The sequence below is a fragment of the Trachypithecus francoisi genome, unplaced genomic scaffold (genome assembly GCF_009764315.1).
Source record: "Trachypithecus francoisi isolate TF-2019V2 unplaced genomic scaffold, Tfra_2.0 Lachesis_group5, whole genome shotgun sequence".
Classification (NCBI taxonomy): Eukaryota; Metazoa; Chordata; class Mammalia; order Primates; family Cercopithecidae; genus Trachypithecus; species Trachypithecus francoisi.
This window is the reverse complement of record NW_022681470.1, coordinates 73,324,862-73,342,350: the sequence shown is the minus strand read 5'-3', so window position 1 is coordinate 73,342,350 and position 17,489 is coordinate 73,324,862. Positions and strand designations below refer to the sequence as shown.

At 34.2% G+C, this 17,489-nt stretch overlaps 1 protein-coding gene across 1 annotated transcript in view; it reads left to right on the top strand.

The window, feature by feature from the left end:
• The window catches only part of USH2A (usherin), an 809,712-nt gene that overhangs the window by 174,678 nt on the left and 617,545 nt on the right, over nt 1-17,489 (top strand). The window contains exons 11-12 of the mRNA XM_033195653.1: nt 5,784-5,979; nt 9,664-10,305. Coding sequence (XP_033051544.1) covers nt 5,784-5,979; nt 9,664-10,305 — 838 coding nt within the window. The remainder of the gene's footprint in view (nt 1-5,783; nt 5,980-9,663; nt 10,306-17,489) is intronic.

Below are 17,489 nucleotides of genomic sequence, written 5' to 3'. Positions count from 1 at the left end.
CAAAAACCTTACTGATAACATGAACAGTCAGTTAACATTTATTTTGTGTATATTATTTACTGTATTATTATAATAAAGTAATCTAGAGAAAAGAGAATCTTTAGGAAAATCATAAGAAAGGGAAAATGTATTTACTATTTGCTAGGTGAAACTGGATCATAAAGATCTTTGTCCTCTTCATCTTCACTTTGAGTAAGATGAGGAGGAGGAATAAGAGGAAGAGGAGAGATTGGTCTTGTTGCCTCAGGGCTGGCAGAGGTGCGAGAAAATTCTTTTATAAGTATACTCATGCAATGATAGCTCATGTTGTTCAAGGGACAATTGTACACTATTGTAAGATCTTTATACTCTATTTGAAGTAGTATGTTACTTAAAGCTAGGTTGTGATAAAGATGTAGAATAAAAACCACTAAAATCATAAAAAAAAGAGTTATAGCTAATAAACCAACATGGAGATAATTTGAATCATAAAGAAATATAAAATAACACAAAACAGGCAAAAAAAAAAAAAAGAAGAAGAAAAAAGAAATCCCAAACAGATGGGACAAATAGAAAGAAAATATCAAGATAATAGATTTAAACCTAATCATATCAATAATAATGCTAAATTTACATGTTCTAAATAATCCAGTTAAAAGTCAGAGACTGGAAGATTGGTTAAAAAAAGGAAAAAGTACAACTTAACTATATGCTGCTTGCAGAAAACATATTTAAGTACAAGACACAAATAGGTTAAAAGCAAATGTTGGAAAAGATAAATCCTGTGAGCACTAATCATAAGAAATCTAGGGTGACTTTATTAATATGAGAAAGCATGAATTTTTAGAAATTTTGTCTAAGATAAAATATTGCCCAGGATGAAGAAGGTAATTTCATTTTGTGAAAGGAGTCGTTTTATCAATAGGACATAACAATTCTTAATATTTCTGTACCAGCAACAGAGCTTCAAAATGCACAGAGCAAAAACTCATGTAACTGAAGGAGAAAGTAAAATCCACATTTGTGGGCAAAAATTTCAATACCCTTCTCTCAATAATTAGTAGAATAAACTGACAGGAAATCAGTAAATCCATAGATTAGAACAACACTGTCAACCAACTTGACCTAATCTCCAGTTATGGAACATTCAACCCAACAGAGCAGCAAACTGCACCTATTTTTCAGGCCTATACAAAATATCTACCAAAATGGATCAAATTCTGAAGCATAACACAAACCTCAAAAGATTTAAAAGAATTCAAGTCATATAAAGTACATTATCTGGCTGCAGTTAAATTAAATTAGAAATCAATAACAAAATAACCTGGAATTGCACTAAATATTTGGAAAGTAACTCACACAATTCCAAATAACCCAAGATTCAAAGAGGAAACCCAAAGAGGAATTAAAAAGTATTCTGAACTGAATGAAAATGAAAACACAGCATAAGAAAATTGTGAGATGCCCAATACAGCAGGACTTAGTAGTATATTAATAGCACTAATGCCTATGTTAGGAAAGGGTGAAGACTGCAAAGAAATATCTTCTACTTTACAAAATAAGCAAAAGAAGAGAAGACCTAAGCCAGACTAAGGAAAGCTATTTCTGAGTTTCTAACTGCATCTCATGGGGATGATCATTTCTTTCCTCTGCTCTTGTGGCTGAAAGCATGTTAAGGCCAAAACTGTGATTCAGGCAAGACCAAAATTTCTAAGACCAAATTGCATTTTAAGCCGTAAAGAGTAGGAGAATCTCCATGACTTGAACTGTGAATAGATATTTGTTTGTTACCAGAGATAGTAATTGTACTGCTTTATCTGTCTTTCCTTCCATGCTAGTAAAAGAAAGCTCAATAGTAGTTGATCACATGATCATAGAGAATAATCTACATTTCTCAGCCTCCTTGGCAGCTAGGTGTAGAAATGTGGTTTAAGTTCTGGTCAATGATATTGTATCTATTAATTTTTGCTGCTTAAGTTAGTGGCTAAAAACAATAAAAATTGTTTATTTATTTAGGATTCTATGGTTTGGCTCAGTGCTGGTGTGCACTGACTTGTCCAACCTCTTCTGGGCTCTCTCATTTGTCTGTGATTAGCTAGCTGGTCAAGTAGCAGTTAGATAGGAAGACCTCACTCACATATGTGGTGGTTGACAAGCTGGCTGTTCACTGGGGCACCTCAGTTTTCTGCCATACAACCTCTAATATTCTAGCAGGATAGCATAAGCTTGTTCACAAGGTGATCTCAGAGTTCCAAGTCTAGCAAGCGAGAATGAACTCTAAATTTGCAGGCATTTATTTACTTATTTACTTATTTATTTATTTATTTATTTATACTTTATGTTCTAGGGTACATGTGCGCAAAGTGCAGGTTTGTTATATATGTATACATGCGCCATGCTGGTATGCTTTTGCAGGCATTTTTAAATGTCTGTTTGAATCAAATATGCAAGCATTATATGTGCTAGTATTTGACCAAAGAAAACCAATAGGTCAATCTACAGTTGTCCTGGAAGGATCGTACCAAAGAGTGTCTTATGATTTGGAAGTATATTTTTAAAAGAAAGAGGAATGCCTTTCTCTCTTTCTACTTCTTGGTGGACAGGAATTGGTTTTAGAGTATGAGTAGATTTTTATTTTCTCACATTAAAAAGGGAGAATCTACAGCTATAGAATCTACAGAAGTAAACTTGGTATTTTCAGTTGAATTTTGGGAAACTGACTAAAGTTAACAATTTTAAAAGTAATAGTGCCTTACTTTAGTTTTAAACTATATTTTAAGATATAGTTAATATACAGAAATTATAGTCTACATGTGTTACAGAAACTTAGATTAATGAAATGGGAATAAACTTGTCATTTTATTAATTTGTGACAGAATTGTTCATATAGAAATAATTGTTTTTATTGACAAAAATATCTGGATAAGACTTAGGTTTTTGCAAGAATCAAGGCGATAATATACACTTTTGAGATGTATGTGAGAAAGTGACCATGCAAAGTCAGGTGTACAGAAAAAAGTGGATATGCTTTATGGCAGAGCAAGGAGGAAGAACAGAGAAGCCACAGAGATGGTAGATAATTGGAGTGCCAATGAAAATTTCTAGCTGTAGGGGAAACTAAAGGGATATTATGAATTGCAAAGTAATGATTTAATTCCTCTTTTACCCCAAATCTTTAATAAAGATTAACAACTACATTTTGTTTCTTTGTTTGTTTTGAACAAGAGTTCTTGAAATTGAGGCATTAGCTGAGTTTCACCTCTGGGTGACACAGGGCAGTGCTGGTAGGAGCCAGAAAGACTTCAAAATGGAAGAAGCAGAAGTGTAGGGTCAGGGCGACTATGAAATGATCAATACGCATAGAATTCTTATAAACTTAAGGAGCACTTCTGTCATTCAGGAATGGAATTAGGGTCATAGGCAGCCTTATCTAGATTTCAAAAGGTAAGGACGCTCCAGCTGATACATGCATTACATGTAAATAAGAATACAACAAGACCAGGGGCCGTGGCTCATGCCTGTAATCCCAAATATTTGGGAGGCCAAGGCGGGCAGATCATCTGAGGACAGGAGTTCAAGACCAGCCTGACCAACATGGTGAAACCGTGTCTCTAATAAAAAGACAAAAAATTAGCCATGCATGGTGGCCCAGCTACTGGGGAGGCTGAAACAGGAGAATCTCTTGAACTTGGGAGGCGGAGGTTGCAGTGAGCCGAGATCGCGCCATTGTACTCCAGCCTGGGCAACAAGAGTTAAGCCGTCTCAATAATAATAATAATAATAATAATAATAATATAATAAAACATATAAAAGAAAAAGTTTTTGCACTTTTATTTCTCTTTACCTTTTGCACGCTTCCTTGCTATTTGAAAACATATTGTTTACATGTGGGTAATGTTTAAGATTATTATTTGACGGAAACATAATGTATGTCCAATGCCTTAAGGTGTTTACCATCCGTTTGGAGAACAGGACTGGTACCTGTAAAGTACCAGCAAATACTCAGGCCTGAGTTATGGGTTGATGTACTTGAAGTGTTACAAGTATGTACTGACAGGCCTATTGGATTTTCATGATGTGCCTGTATGTTACACATATCCACCAATAAATGCCATTTAGTTTTGTAGGCTGAATCAAATCTCTGTCTTGAGTAATGATTTTGTATCTTTTGGACTAGATATGAGTAAGACCGAGAAACAGCCAGGCACGAGAAGGCAATTCATCGTTCTTACTCATCTTTCTAAAACTATATGCATCTTTGATATTGAAGTTCATTATTATCTACAACTACATTTGGTTTGCATATAATCATTTATCTTTTAGTCTTAGATATTTTCATATCAATTGTCTTAATTTATCCTTAATAAAGCTTCCAGTGAGTCTCTATTTCTTGGATGAGGAAAATTGAGGCAGTGATAGGTCTTTAAAAATTATTTAATTTCTAAGTCCTTCCCTATATCTTGTAACTGAATCCCAACCTAGACATTTTTAAATATCCTTGAAATTAAATAGAAATCAAATAATATCTTTTCACAAGTAGGTTACTTCCTTCTATGGTAACTCTGCCTCCAAATGTGAAGAGCTGGATTTAATCCAAGTGAAAGAAAGTCAGGGGGGAAAATGGCAGGGACTCTCAAAGAGATATTAAATTTTTCATATTTATTTGACATTTTATATACATATGTCTGCTTATGAAGAGTTTAGTTCTTATCTTTCTTTAATCAACATAGTATTATCTATGCATAAAGTAGATGAACACTATATTTTATGTATTTTCATTCTTCTCAAATCAGATGCTTGAAGAGTAAAATGGCACAGTGTTTTAGTTGTTATTTTGCTTGAAAACGCTTTAAAACAAGAAACATTTTTGGAATTTCTTACCTCAATATAAATCAGCTAAATATATTTAATGTGGTAAAATGAATCATACATATGCTGAAATAGTCCGAAAAGGGGAGTTGGGTAAGAAAAACTGTATTAGGGTCAGTATCAATAGGCATACGTAATTCTATTAACAAATAACATTAAATATTGTTATATTGTTTATGGGATGATATCATTATAGAAAGATTCTCCCTTAATTTAAATACCTAGCATTTACAAAACAAGTTTAAATCAATGAGACGGTAAACAAGAGGAATCAAACAGAGAGGTGGGCTGGGTGTGGTGATTCACGCCTGTAATCCCAGCACTTTGGGAGGTTGAGGTGGGTGGATCACGAGGTCAAGAGATCGAGACCATCCTGGCCAATATGGCGAAACCCCGCCTCTACTAAAATTACAAAAATTAGCTGAGCGTGGTGACAGGCGCCTGTAGTCCCAGATATTCGGAAGGCTGAGGCAGGAGAATCGCTTGAACCCAGGAGGCAGAGGATGTAGTGAGCCAAGATTGCCCCACTGCACTCCAGCCTGGTGACAGTACGAGACTCCATCTCAAAAAAAAAAAAAAAAAAAAAAAAAACAGAGAAGTCGTGTCCTAAAGACTAAATTAAGTGCTGACTGTTTTCTATTTTCAGTCTCTACATATTTATATTTTGATTTCTATATTAGTATTTAATGGTTAATTCCCCATTTCCCTTTTATTCTTATGCAACTAACTTCTATGGGTTTTATTTTCATTCAGTTCTATATATTCCCCCTGCTGAAGCCTCCCATGCTGTGTGTCAAGAGGAAAAATATCTTATTACCTTCTTGTCTGTTGAACATTTAGTTTTCTTCTCCCTCCCTCCCTGTCTTGTACCTAATGAGCAAATTATCTAAAAATAGATACGTTCATCATTCTACAAAATGTTGTATCTTCTCTAGATTGGAGGCCAGTGTAATTGTAAGAGACATGTGTCTGGCAGACAGTGCAATCAGTGCCAGAATGGATTCTACAATCTACAAGAGTTGGATCCTGATGGCTGCAGTCCCTGTAACTGCAATACCTCTGGGACAGTGGATGGAGATATTACCTGTCACCAAAATTCAGGCCAGTGCAAGTGCAAAGCAAACGTTATTGGTACGTGTAATGCAAAAGTTTACAGTCACATCTCTATTATCATCTGGAATAAAATTCTCTATTTGATTTCTTAACTGAAGAGTAAAGCAAATTTCTTTGCTCAAGGAAGGCTGGAAAAAAAAATTTGGATGAAATTAACTGTTTAAAATGATTAAATTAATAATTCTATCAAACTGCAGCTTGAAGCTTAGTTTAATCAACCCTTTAGAAGTTTCTTTATTCTGTAGATGCATTAGTTCACATGATCCCATACTAATAAGTCATAGAAAAATATAATTTGCTTACTGCATAGATGTTTCTTTTAGAAAATTAGCACTTTTTCAAAATGTTTTACACTTAATGAGTTCTAAGCAAATCATTTTCATGCTAGTTTTCTTAATAGATCAAAATAAATGGATTTTTTCAAAATATTCTGTGCTACAGGGTCCTTTGTGATAAATCTTTCCATTTTTTTTTCTATTATATTTCTTTGAACTGTTCCTATGAAATGCAAAATAAGTCAACATAATTCTACAGATCATGTATATTGCTCGGGTTACTTATAAAGGGCTACATAATTTTAATTTTGTAATTCAGCACCAAGTTGATTATAATAAACAGCTACCTTCGCTGTTATTTATCATTTTTTTATACAAGACGTGCTTTTTTTGTTTGTTACTCCCACAGGTATTTTTCAGAAATTAGATTTGATTATAGCAATTTATTACATCCAACATTTTTGAGGGGAACCACTGCCACATAAGGACAAAATTTATCATGTGCCCAAAATGCACTATGTACATAATGCACTTTGAAATTTTGATATATGAGAATATTATGAGAGGAAAGTTTCCTGATGAAGTGAGCCCTGTATTGTAACTGAATATGTCTTGGTTCATATAGGAAGTTTAAAAAAGACCTTTGCCTTTCTATTGTCATTCAAGACACCAAGTCATCCATGGTTTGTCTAACACTGACCTGAACTTTACAATAATAAAAATATGCCTGGCAGTGATCACACTCTCTCTCTCTGTCTCTTTCACACACATACACACAGAAATGCTTACATGTACACATGCATATGTACATATCATTCTGAATACTATTTTCATTTCTATGATATACCTCTAAACTAATTATTTATCTTTTATTTATGTAAGTATACATCATGCTACACAATTCAGCTAGACAAGAGTTTCAATTTAATAAAGAGAATGTAGGTGTGTTCAATGGCATTACATGAGATTTCTCTGGTTTAAAGAAACATTACATGAAAATCTATAATATAATTTGCCTTTATGCATCTCAAGCATACAAAAACTAATATTTTAGAAAGAAATAATAACTAATGTGTAAAGAGAAGTACGTATTTGTATGTGTTATCTATGATGCTGAAGGAATTCTAAGACCTTGAATTCAATTTGTATGGCATCCTTTGTTCTTTAATGTGAGATATATTTTAAACTCAAGATGTGAAAACAGAAGTTAAAGCAAGGCCTTTAAAGACAGTGAAATAATTACTTCTTTGTATCAACAGAATCTTTCTTGTGATGGTTAGATTCCAGAGCTTGAGGAAGGCAAAAATCAAAATTAATTTAGAATGTGTTATGCTATCCCTACTATGTGCCTATTTTGTTGATTGATCCAGATGGTTTTCTGCAGGAAACAGAAATATACATTTTGTGAAGACCAAATTCTAAATTACTTCAGTATTATAAATAATTGTTATTTCTAGTGTTATTTCTGCAAATGTGGCACCTTTTATAAAAACAAAAACTTGATATGCATATATATTTACTTTCCTAATGGGATGAGCAAGTAACTTTATTCAATTTCACCTTGTTAATATGAAAAAAAAAGAAACCCAGAAAATACAAGTGTATGTTGTATACGCTTCAGAAAGCAAACTGTTAGAGTTAACAAAACTGTTAAATCTTACTAATGATTCTATCACCAGTAAAATACATTAGCACCAATAATTTTATTAAAGTAGGTCATTCATCTAGAATAAAAAGGGAGAAGAATGTGAATTAAATGCCAAGTGTGCTAACTCGCCTGTACTTGTTAACACCGAATGTGATGCCCTGTAGGCCTTCCTGAGTATCGTTAGGAATAGATTACCTGTCAGGAATATGTATGGCATATTCAAATAAGCACTGCGCATATTTTTAAAACTGATATGATATGAATCCATGTAGACCAATTTTAATAGTTCAAAATGAGTCATAATTCTTGTTAACAATACAGTTATTTTTAAAATTTGCAGCAATAGTGGTCCTTTTTTATTTTCCTTATTGAAATTAAATGATATGCCTTAGGTGAGTCATTCATCACTGTTAAAGAACTTGCCTTCCATTGGAGTTCTTGAATTTTTATCCATATATATTCGTATATATTATGCATTTCCTTCCAGTTTAGGGAATGTTTTTCTACATATGAGTTCCTGAGTGTGTTTTTGACTCTTATTTTAAGACTAATTTTTAAATTGCAATTATAGCTTGAAGTAAATGTTTCAATTGATTCAACCCATGCAGTCAGTTATTTAAATTCATAGATATTTGGAGACTATCTAAAGGAAATATTTTGCATCTAAACATTTACTATTCTAATTTTTTTTATTTCTTTGCCTTGTAAGACCCTTTTTTTAGAATAACCTTACTTGTCAGAGATTTAAGTATAGGTGATAAAACATTTTCCTTCATTCGTAAAATGTATATGTGTACTACTTTAAATAGAAGTAATATAAAAAACAGAATTTACTTAGTGTTTAAAGAGGTATGTTCTGAGTCATACAAGATGACAAGCAATGTGATTGCTTTATGAGCCAAGGAGAGCGTAATTTATATTAATTGAAAATGATAAAATAGAGGAGCATACAAAAGGATTAAACTAAGAATTGCCCTGGATAAGTTTTATTTATATTAATTACTTAAATGTCTGGATTCAGAAATAAGTGCATATGCTGTTTTCGCAAAAATAGTTATCAGCTTACTTTTTTTTTTCTTTTTTCCCAGCTTCACTAAGGTGTAATTAAATAAAAATTGCATATATTTATGGCAGACAACATGATGTTTTGATATATGTACACATCATAAAATGATTAATTCCAGCTAATTAACATATCCATCACCTCATGTACTCATCATGTTTTTGGGGTGAGAACATTTAAGATCTAATCTCTTAGCAATTTTCAAGTATACAATACATTATTACTAAGTATAGTCACCATGCTGTACAATAGAGGCCCAGAACTTATTCATTCTGTCTAGCTGAAACTTTGTACTCAGGTTAACATTTTATTAAACATCTTTAGAGATTTCTTATCTTCAGGAAAACAACTAATTTGTCCTATGTAATTCTACTATAATTTTAAATGAACACATTTGTTAAAATAGTTTTTAAGATTTGTTAAAGAGAAAAAGAGCTCCAGCATATGTAACAGAAACAACATTTGCATTAAGCGTTTTCTTTGCATTAAGTAATAATTAAACATTTATGAAGTTCATTGCAAACAGTTGTATATTAAAGCTAAATTAAATATTGCCATTGTATTTTGAGGGTATGATTAGCCCTCTATGGCACTACTTATGAGAAAACACTCAATATTTTGTGTTCGTATTGTCTGCAGTAGCATTGTTTGTGCCTCATCTATCTTGAATGAAATCATTTTTCCATCCTCACCTTTTAAATATATTTTATCTTTAGGGCTTAGGTGTGATCGCTGTAATTTTGGATTTAAATTTCTCCGAAGCTTTAATGATGATGGATGTGAGCCCTGCCAGTGTAACCTCCATGGCTCAGTGAACAAATTCTGCAATCCTCTGTCTGGGCAGTGTGAGTGCAAAAAAGAAGCTAAAGGACTTCAGTGTGACACCTGCAGAGAAAACTTTTATGGGTTAGATGTCACCAATTGTAAGGCCTGTGACTGTGACATAGCCGGATCCCTACCTGGGACTGTCTGTAATGCTAAGACAGGGCAGTGCATCTGTAAGCCCAATGTTGAAGGGAGACAGTGCAATAAATGTTTGCAGGGACATTTCTACCTACGGCAAAATAATTCTTTCCTCTGCCTGCCTTGCAACTGTGATAAGGCTGGGACAATAAATGGCTCTCTGCTGTGTGACAAATCAACAGGACAATGTCCTTGCAAATTAGGGGTAACAGGTCTTCGCTGTAATCAGTGTGAGCCTCACAGGTACAATTTGACCATTGACAATTTTCAAGGCTGCCAGATGTGTGAGTGTGACTCCTTGGGGACATTACCTGGGAGCATTTGTGACCCAATCAGTGGCCAGTGCCTATGTGTGCCTAATCGTCAAGGAAGAAGGTGTAATCAGTGTCAACCAGGTAAGAAAGAAATGTGTTACGTTTTCAGTGCACAATGACATTCCTTTTGTTAACTCATAACAGGTGACTTCTCCCTGTTTCTGGTTTGTGGCTTCTACAAATTTTATTTCCAAAATCATTGTTGTATTTAGGTCATTATCCAACACAGATACAACTATTTAACTTGTTCAAAATTATCAGGCTTATTTATGTTACTCTTTTGGGAGGATACTTTAGATAAAACTCAGCCGATCAGATTTATTTCATAATTGAGACTTAATTTCTTCACTTGAAGTAAATCTCCTTTTAAACAGTTTTTTTAAAAAAATTAGATTAAGAAGAGTCCATTTTATTTTCCAGAGAAAGGAAAATTTGAGTTGAATATCCATACAATGCCAAATATTCAAGTGATGGACTAAATCTCAAATAAAGCTGGCTAAATGTTTTTACTGAAGAGGCTATATGTTCTAGCTTTGTATAGAAATACTTAGAATTGTTTCTACGTGCTATCAAATTAATAAAATAGGCTACTGTTTAATCTTATTGTGTACAAACTTATCTTTCCATCTCTTTCCCAATTGAAAGAGGGATAGACCCCATCTATGGCTCTCCTTGCAGTTAAGATTTTAACTAAAATACTATACCTTCTTTACAATAAACTCATCATGATATCATGATAAATATAAGTATTTATCAGTTGTTTAACAGTTGTGCTAATTGTTGTTCTGTCAGCCAATATTAGCTCTGAGTTATATGGGTCTATAAAAATGAGCATGATACAAACTTAAAAGTGTGATTTGCTTGTCAGAGAAGGAGTAGAACAAAAATTCTGTTTACATAGCAAAGAACTCGGCCTAGGATAACTGGGCCACGCTTTCTTTTCCTTTGGCATTGGTCAGTGTGACAAGTAAGATCAAAGAGACAGGAAGGAATTGATGAAGTGTTCATTCTTTTTGACATGTAAGTATTAGAAAACAATTTGAACTGGTTTAAACGTAAATGGAGACTATATTATAACTAGATATTCCGTAAAAACCTAAGAAGGACCACTGCAGTCAGGACTCAGGAATTAGAATGGTTCCATTGATACATATTCATTCATCTCTCTCTCTCTCTCTCTCTGTCTGCCTTTTGCAGAAGGGGACTTTACTTCTCTCCTTGTCTATATGGGTATATGGCCACCCTATGTCCCCTGAAATTGTTTATAATTCTACCACCAGCTACAACAGAGAGATTTATTAGCTACTTCTTAGTTATAATTTCTAGAGGAAAATTGGAATTGACTCACTTTTGTTTGGTTGGTTACCGCTGAGCCAATTCACTGTGGCCAGGGGTGTCACATACTTATAAAAGGAGCATGGCTTTTAGGGACCTTTTCATCAGGTAGGAGCAAGGTGGTAAGTATCCTAGAAAACAGGAAGATTATAGAGACCTGGGCAGACAGCCTAAATGACAGATACAGCACATTCACTCTTTTTACCTTCGAATTAATCCTTCCAAATTTGCAATTAACTTTTTGGTATCCTAAGATGATATTTTTTTCTCTTTCACTGTTTATCAATATCTCTAATTTTGGAAACAAGGTAGGTACTCTGTCTCCTGCATAGTCAAATAACCATGATTTATACATCCTTCTTTCTACGTAAACCAAAAAAAGCTAATAGATCAAATGTTGTGTCCTTTTGAGTAATTATCAATTGTTAAAATTTACTGTTCCATTCTAACTTTAATTGTATATACAATACAAGTCACATGTTTTAAACAATTTTTCTGATTTTAGATAAACTCTGAAATCATAGTAACAAACATTTGCTCCCTTTGGCCCTTTCAGTGAAAGACCCAGCCCATCATCTCAGTACTTTGTACACTTACCAGATATCTAAATGATGAACTAAAATAGTTAGAAAATCTTTTCTGGTTGTTTTGTATATCATGCAGAAATAGCCATGGATAATTTAATCTACATCATGCATAATACTGTCTCATTTGTGCCCTTCCTAGGATGAAAAAATACCGACTTCATTACTCTTTCCTGCATCTTTGTGGCTCTTATTGTGGTGATCTCTTTGTTCCCAACTCTAAGACATTTTCTCCCACCCAAATCTATGGCTCTTTCCTATCTACCCTATATAGTATTGGCAGAATAATTCCTCTAAAGCACTCATTTAGTTATGTCATTCTCCTGTAGGGTTACCTAAAATGGGTTTTATTTTGCTTATCATTTGAGTCCAATCTGGGCAAACATTTATGAGTTTGTATCTTCTGGTCACAGTCTAGACACCCAGCTTTGCACCCTGATAGTCCTATCTTCTTCAGACACTGCAGCCACTTCACTGGAGCTACACATGTCGCATGCAGAGCTGATTTCAATCTACCTGATGCTGTGGTTCATTCTCCTTTGCCAACATGGAATGCAGTATAATCCTCCTTTTCAATGTTAATTGGCATCCTCTGACTAGTTTTACTATTCAACATAATGCCTACAATTCTCCATCACTCAGTGAACAACAAAGTTGACATGAAGCATCAGTGTTTTAAGAGGTGGTTTAACTCAAACTTATAGAAAACTTGGAAATAATGCATTTTTGAAAATGTGCTCAAGCTTCTATTGTCTTCATGTTCAATTTATTATATGACCTTGAAGAGAGGTTTATGTTCAAGAAATAATAATACAGATCTCATGTAATTACTCCATAATTATGCTTCTTTCTTCTGAAGACCATATGGACCTATAAATGGAGTCAATGAGTTAAGAGTAGGGAGCATTAAACATGGTGAAAATATTTTTATTTACTGAAAAAATTCAACAGTGTATTGTAAAATATTTAGTATAAAATGTACCAGACTGAGAAAACATATTTGAAGCTCCATTTCTTCAGCTTACTGACTCTCTAAAGGCATTCCCCTGTCCTTCTCAACAGGGGACTTCCATATTTTCTTCCAACTGTCTATTTCTAGCTGGGGGTAAGCAGCTTTATCTTTAAGCTGGTACCTGAGTGGAGCCTGTATCAGTTCTACTCATATCCTATTGGTCAGAACTGCTTTGTATGTCCATATCTCACTGAAAAAGAGGCTGGCAAATAGATGCTCTATCTGAATATCCAGGTGTCTGTTTAAAACTTGGGCCTCTGTTATTATAAGGAATAAGAAAGAAATTGATCCTTGAAGACAGCCTTGGCTATACTAGGAATGTACTAAACTTGCAAAATTCGCTGGCAGAACATTAGTTTACTTCCAAACAGATGCTTTTAATGACCATGAGTTTTGTACTTTTTGGATAGATCTCATTATTAGCAATTAAAAAAAAAAATCAGCCAAAGTTAATGAAGGCCTCTTGAGTCCTGAGGAAATATATGTACAAAATCTCTTCTTGGTATCTTTAACTGTTTCTTACATGCTTTGCCTTATAGAATCACTGCTATTCTAGTCACTCTTCCTTCCAAGGATATGCTATAATGTATCAGTGGCCTTGCTGAGTTATTGACCCAGGATATTGACCTGGTTATGAAAAGTTAGAATGATCAAGCTATAGATTTGGATTACTATATTTTGTTGAACAGTGCAGTTATTTTCATATAGATAAATATTTATCTTACTGAGAAATCATTTTCTTCTGGGTACTGTTGAGTTCTTAATTTAGTCAGAGAACATTTTATGTGTAGTAGCAAACAGTACTTTCAGTGAGCTTGAATTTTGATGGGAAAACTGACAGAATAATTTACAGGTAAATATATGATATAAATTTAAATAGTGATTATTTTTGGATCCTTGGCAATACTCAGTTATGTTTCTTTGTTGCTAAGACTTTAAGATATTATGGAGGTTACCAAATAGACTATTTATTTGCACTTTTATATCAGTGTTTAGTTTCCAGAAAGGTAAACTGGGTAGCCATGTTTATATTGTACAAGTAAAGTCATACTGATATTTCGTTACAATGGAAACAGGAAATGGTTTAAAAGGAGGAATGGTGAAGTGAAAGAAATTATCAACCTGTTTCTTTTTATATTATTATCTAAAATTGGTCATTTTTCTGTTTTTCTCTTTTGCATTTTTTCTCATTTAAGATCATGAGTGCCTGTTTTAAAAAGCAGCCCAACGAGATGACCTTGTTAAAACTCCTGATTATTTCTCAGTGTCTTCAATTAAATAAACCCCTTACTGTGTGCCCACAATGTACAATTAATTATATTATTATTGTAGTTATGCAAGTTGAATAAGATAATACTTGCCCTCAAGATACTGAAACTCTAACAAGGGAAATAAGACAATTGCACACTTAAATTAAATACAATAACGCTTTAAATACGATCATTGTTTTTCAGTATTAGTGTTGATGCATTTTCTATATCTTCCTCTAAAGAAAGAAGACAATTTGCAATAAACCTTTGGAAAGGAGTTTTGTTACATCTGTACTTAGGCAAATAGTGACTAATAAATTATTCTCCTAATGGCCACACATGGTGACTCATGCCTGTAATCCCAGCACGTTGAGAGGCCAAGGTGGGTGGACCACCTGAGGTCAGGAGTTTGAGACCAGTCTGACCAACATGGTGAAACTCCATCTCTACTGGAAATACAAAATTAGCTGGATGTGGTGGCACATGCCTGCAATCCTAGCTACTTGGGAGGCTGAGGCAGGAGAATCACTTGAACCCGGGAGGCAGAGGTTGCAGTGAGCTGATATCACACCATTGCACTCCTGCCTGGGCAATAAGAGCCAAACTCTGTCTCAAAAAAAAAAAAGGTAAATGGGTACCAGATAAAGCTCTCCAAGAAAAGAGCCAGGAAAAGAGAAAGGAGACCAGGAGGGGGTTGCATGAAGAAGACTTAGTATTATTATCTAGTATTGTCATTTTTAAATTTAATTTGAATTTTAATCAAAATGTATATTTGCAAAATTTTAAAAAACAAGTAAAATGTAAAGAGCCTGACCTTATCATTTTCCCAGGAATCTCCATGCTCAGAGAAAACACCTTCAACTTCTTTAGATGTTTCTTCTGGGCTTTCATGTCTGTATTTCTGGGATATATATATATATGTGTATATAATCTTGATTTTTAAAATGTAGACATTATTTATTTTCTTTCCCCTATAGAAGATAAGTTGTTTAACTCCTTTTTCCTCCTGCTTAACAATCCCTTTGTTTGGTTAAATCAACATTCAGATATTTCTTTACTATGACTATATAAATTCACTGTACATTTATGCCATATAATATGCGTTGACTATATTTTCTTTCTTCAAAAAGTTTGCCTTTGCTTAGTTTTTCAGGACTCTCTTAGGCATTTCTAGGAAACAAAACTCTCCAAGGGAACTCTGTTCAAGAAATCTATTAAGGTTTTGTTTTTTCCCACTAGATATGTGTGTGGGAAGTTTAGGCTGGTTGATCTTTAGTTCTGTTGCACAGCTATATCCAAGGGCTAACATTTGCTGCTGTACTAGCAATTTCCTTTCCCTGTCTCCCATGTTGGATCCTTCATTTCCTGAATCCTACACGTTCTCTCTTCTTGGTTTATTTATTTGTGTGTTTGGTAGAGCACATGTGCCAGTAGCTTCTGAAAAAGAATACAAGGAGGGAAGTAATTTGAGGAGAAAATTTGAATGTCTGAAGTGTCTTTATTGTCTTCAAGTATCTAAACATAAAGAACGATTTGAAATTTTACTGCTATATGAAAACACTTTCATTCAGAAAATATTCAAAAATTTTAAATGTTTGCACCATTAGTTGTTAGCAATGTCAATCAGATTCTTGCTTCTTTTGCACTTTTTTTTTTATTTTTTATTTTTTATTATACTTTAAGTTCTAGGGTATATGTGCATAACGTGCAGGTTTGTTACATACGTATATTTGTGCCATGTTGGTGTGCTGCACCCATCAACTCGTCAGCACCCATCAATTCATCATTTATATCTTGTATAACTCCCCAACACTTTTTTTTTTTTTTAAACCATCTGGAAGTTTTTACTATCTCTATATCCCTGGGCACTCAGTGAATCCTTTTGCCTATCGAAGATGGCTCTTATGTTCTGAGAAAATCTGCAAAACACATTCATAGCAACATCTAGACTCATGTTTGACCAAACAACTGGGCACCAAGCCTAGCCAAGTTGATGCATAAAATCAACAATCACAAGCAACCCTTCACATAATGCCTGTTTACGTACTTGCTGAGTCCAGACCTTCTTTGGTTTAACTTCTAAAGGAAACGCTTACTGCGTCCTCCTAAAATGTAAGAAGGACAACTTCCTGGTTGGGGAAGGTATTAGCACACCTTATATCTGATTCTGGAAATCTCTGGAGTTTTCAATTCGAAATCTTTCTTTCTAGAGTTACACAAACTGAATCAATTAGCTTATTGTTGGGTTCTCCACAGCAAGAGCTTAGCTTTTTCTTCTAGATTATCTTTGATTGTCATTTTCTCTTTCTCTCTCTCTCTTTTGTTTAAATTTTATCTCTGGGGATTTCAGGAGGGAAAAATTATTCAATCTACTGTGTTTTACTGGCAGTGTTCCCCTAGTGTTTTTGGGCTTGTAACCTTTTCAGACCAAATCTTTGCAGCCATTCTTGAGCCCTCTCTTTTCCCCACAACCTTCGTCTCATCTAACAAAACCAATTCTGCTGATTTTATCCTCAAATATATCCAGAATTTGACCACTTCTTGCCACCCTTACTTACACCAGCCAGGTCCAAGCCACCTTCCCTTGTTCCTGGACTATTCAAGTAGCCTCCTACTCCCCTTTGTCCTTCTTCCATCACTTCTCAACAGACAGCCAAAGTGATACTGTTCAAACTTGAGTCACATCCCATCACTCCACCTTCCATTTGCTTTTCACCATAGCTAATAAGAAACAAAGTTTATATTATTTAATAATCCCCGTGGTCTGTAATGTCCATGATCTCTCTGACCTCATTTCCAGAAGTCTTCAGATCATTTCTTCCTCTCCAGCCAACAAGTCTCATTGCTGTCCTTCACAATTGTTCAGTGCTCTATCTCAGGCAGGGATAAGAGTACCTCCATAGCAGTGCTGCCTATATATTTTCTGAATTAATGAATAATTTTATTTCAAAAATACCTCAGTGGCATTCTCCTGTTTTTAGGTGTGAACCTAGCAAAGGTCTGTGGTGTTTCTTTCACAACACTTAGGAAAAGTGTTGTGTTCAACCTTACAAAAGAGGAAAAATAATAGTGACCTAAGTATCT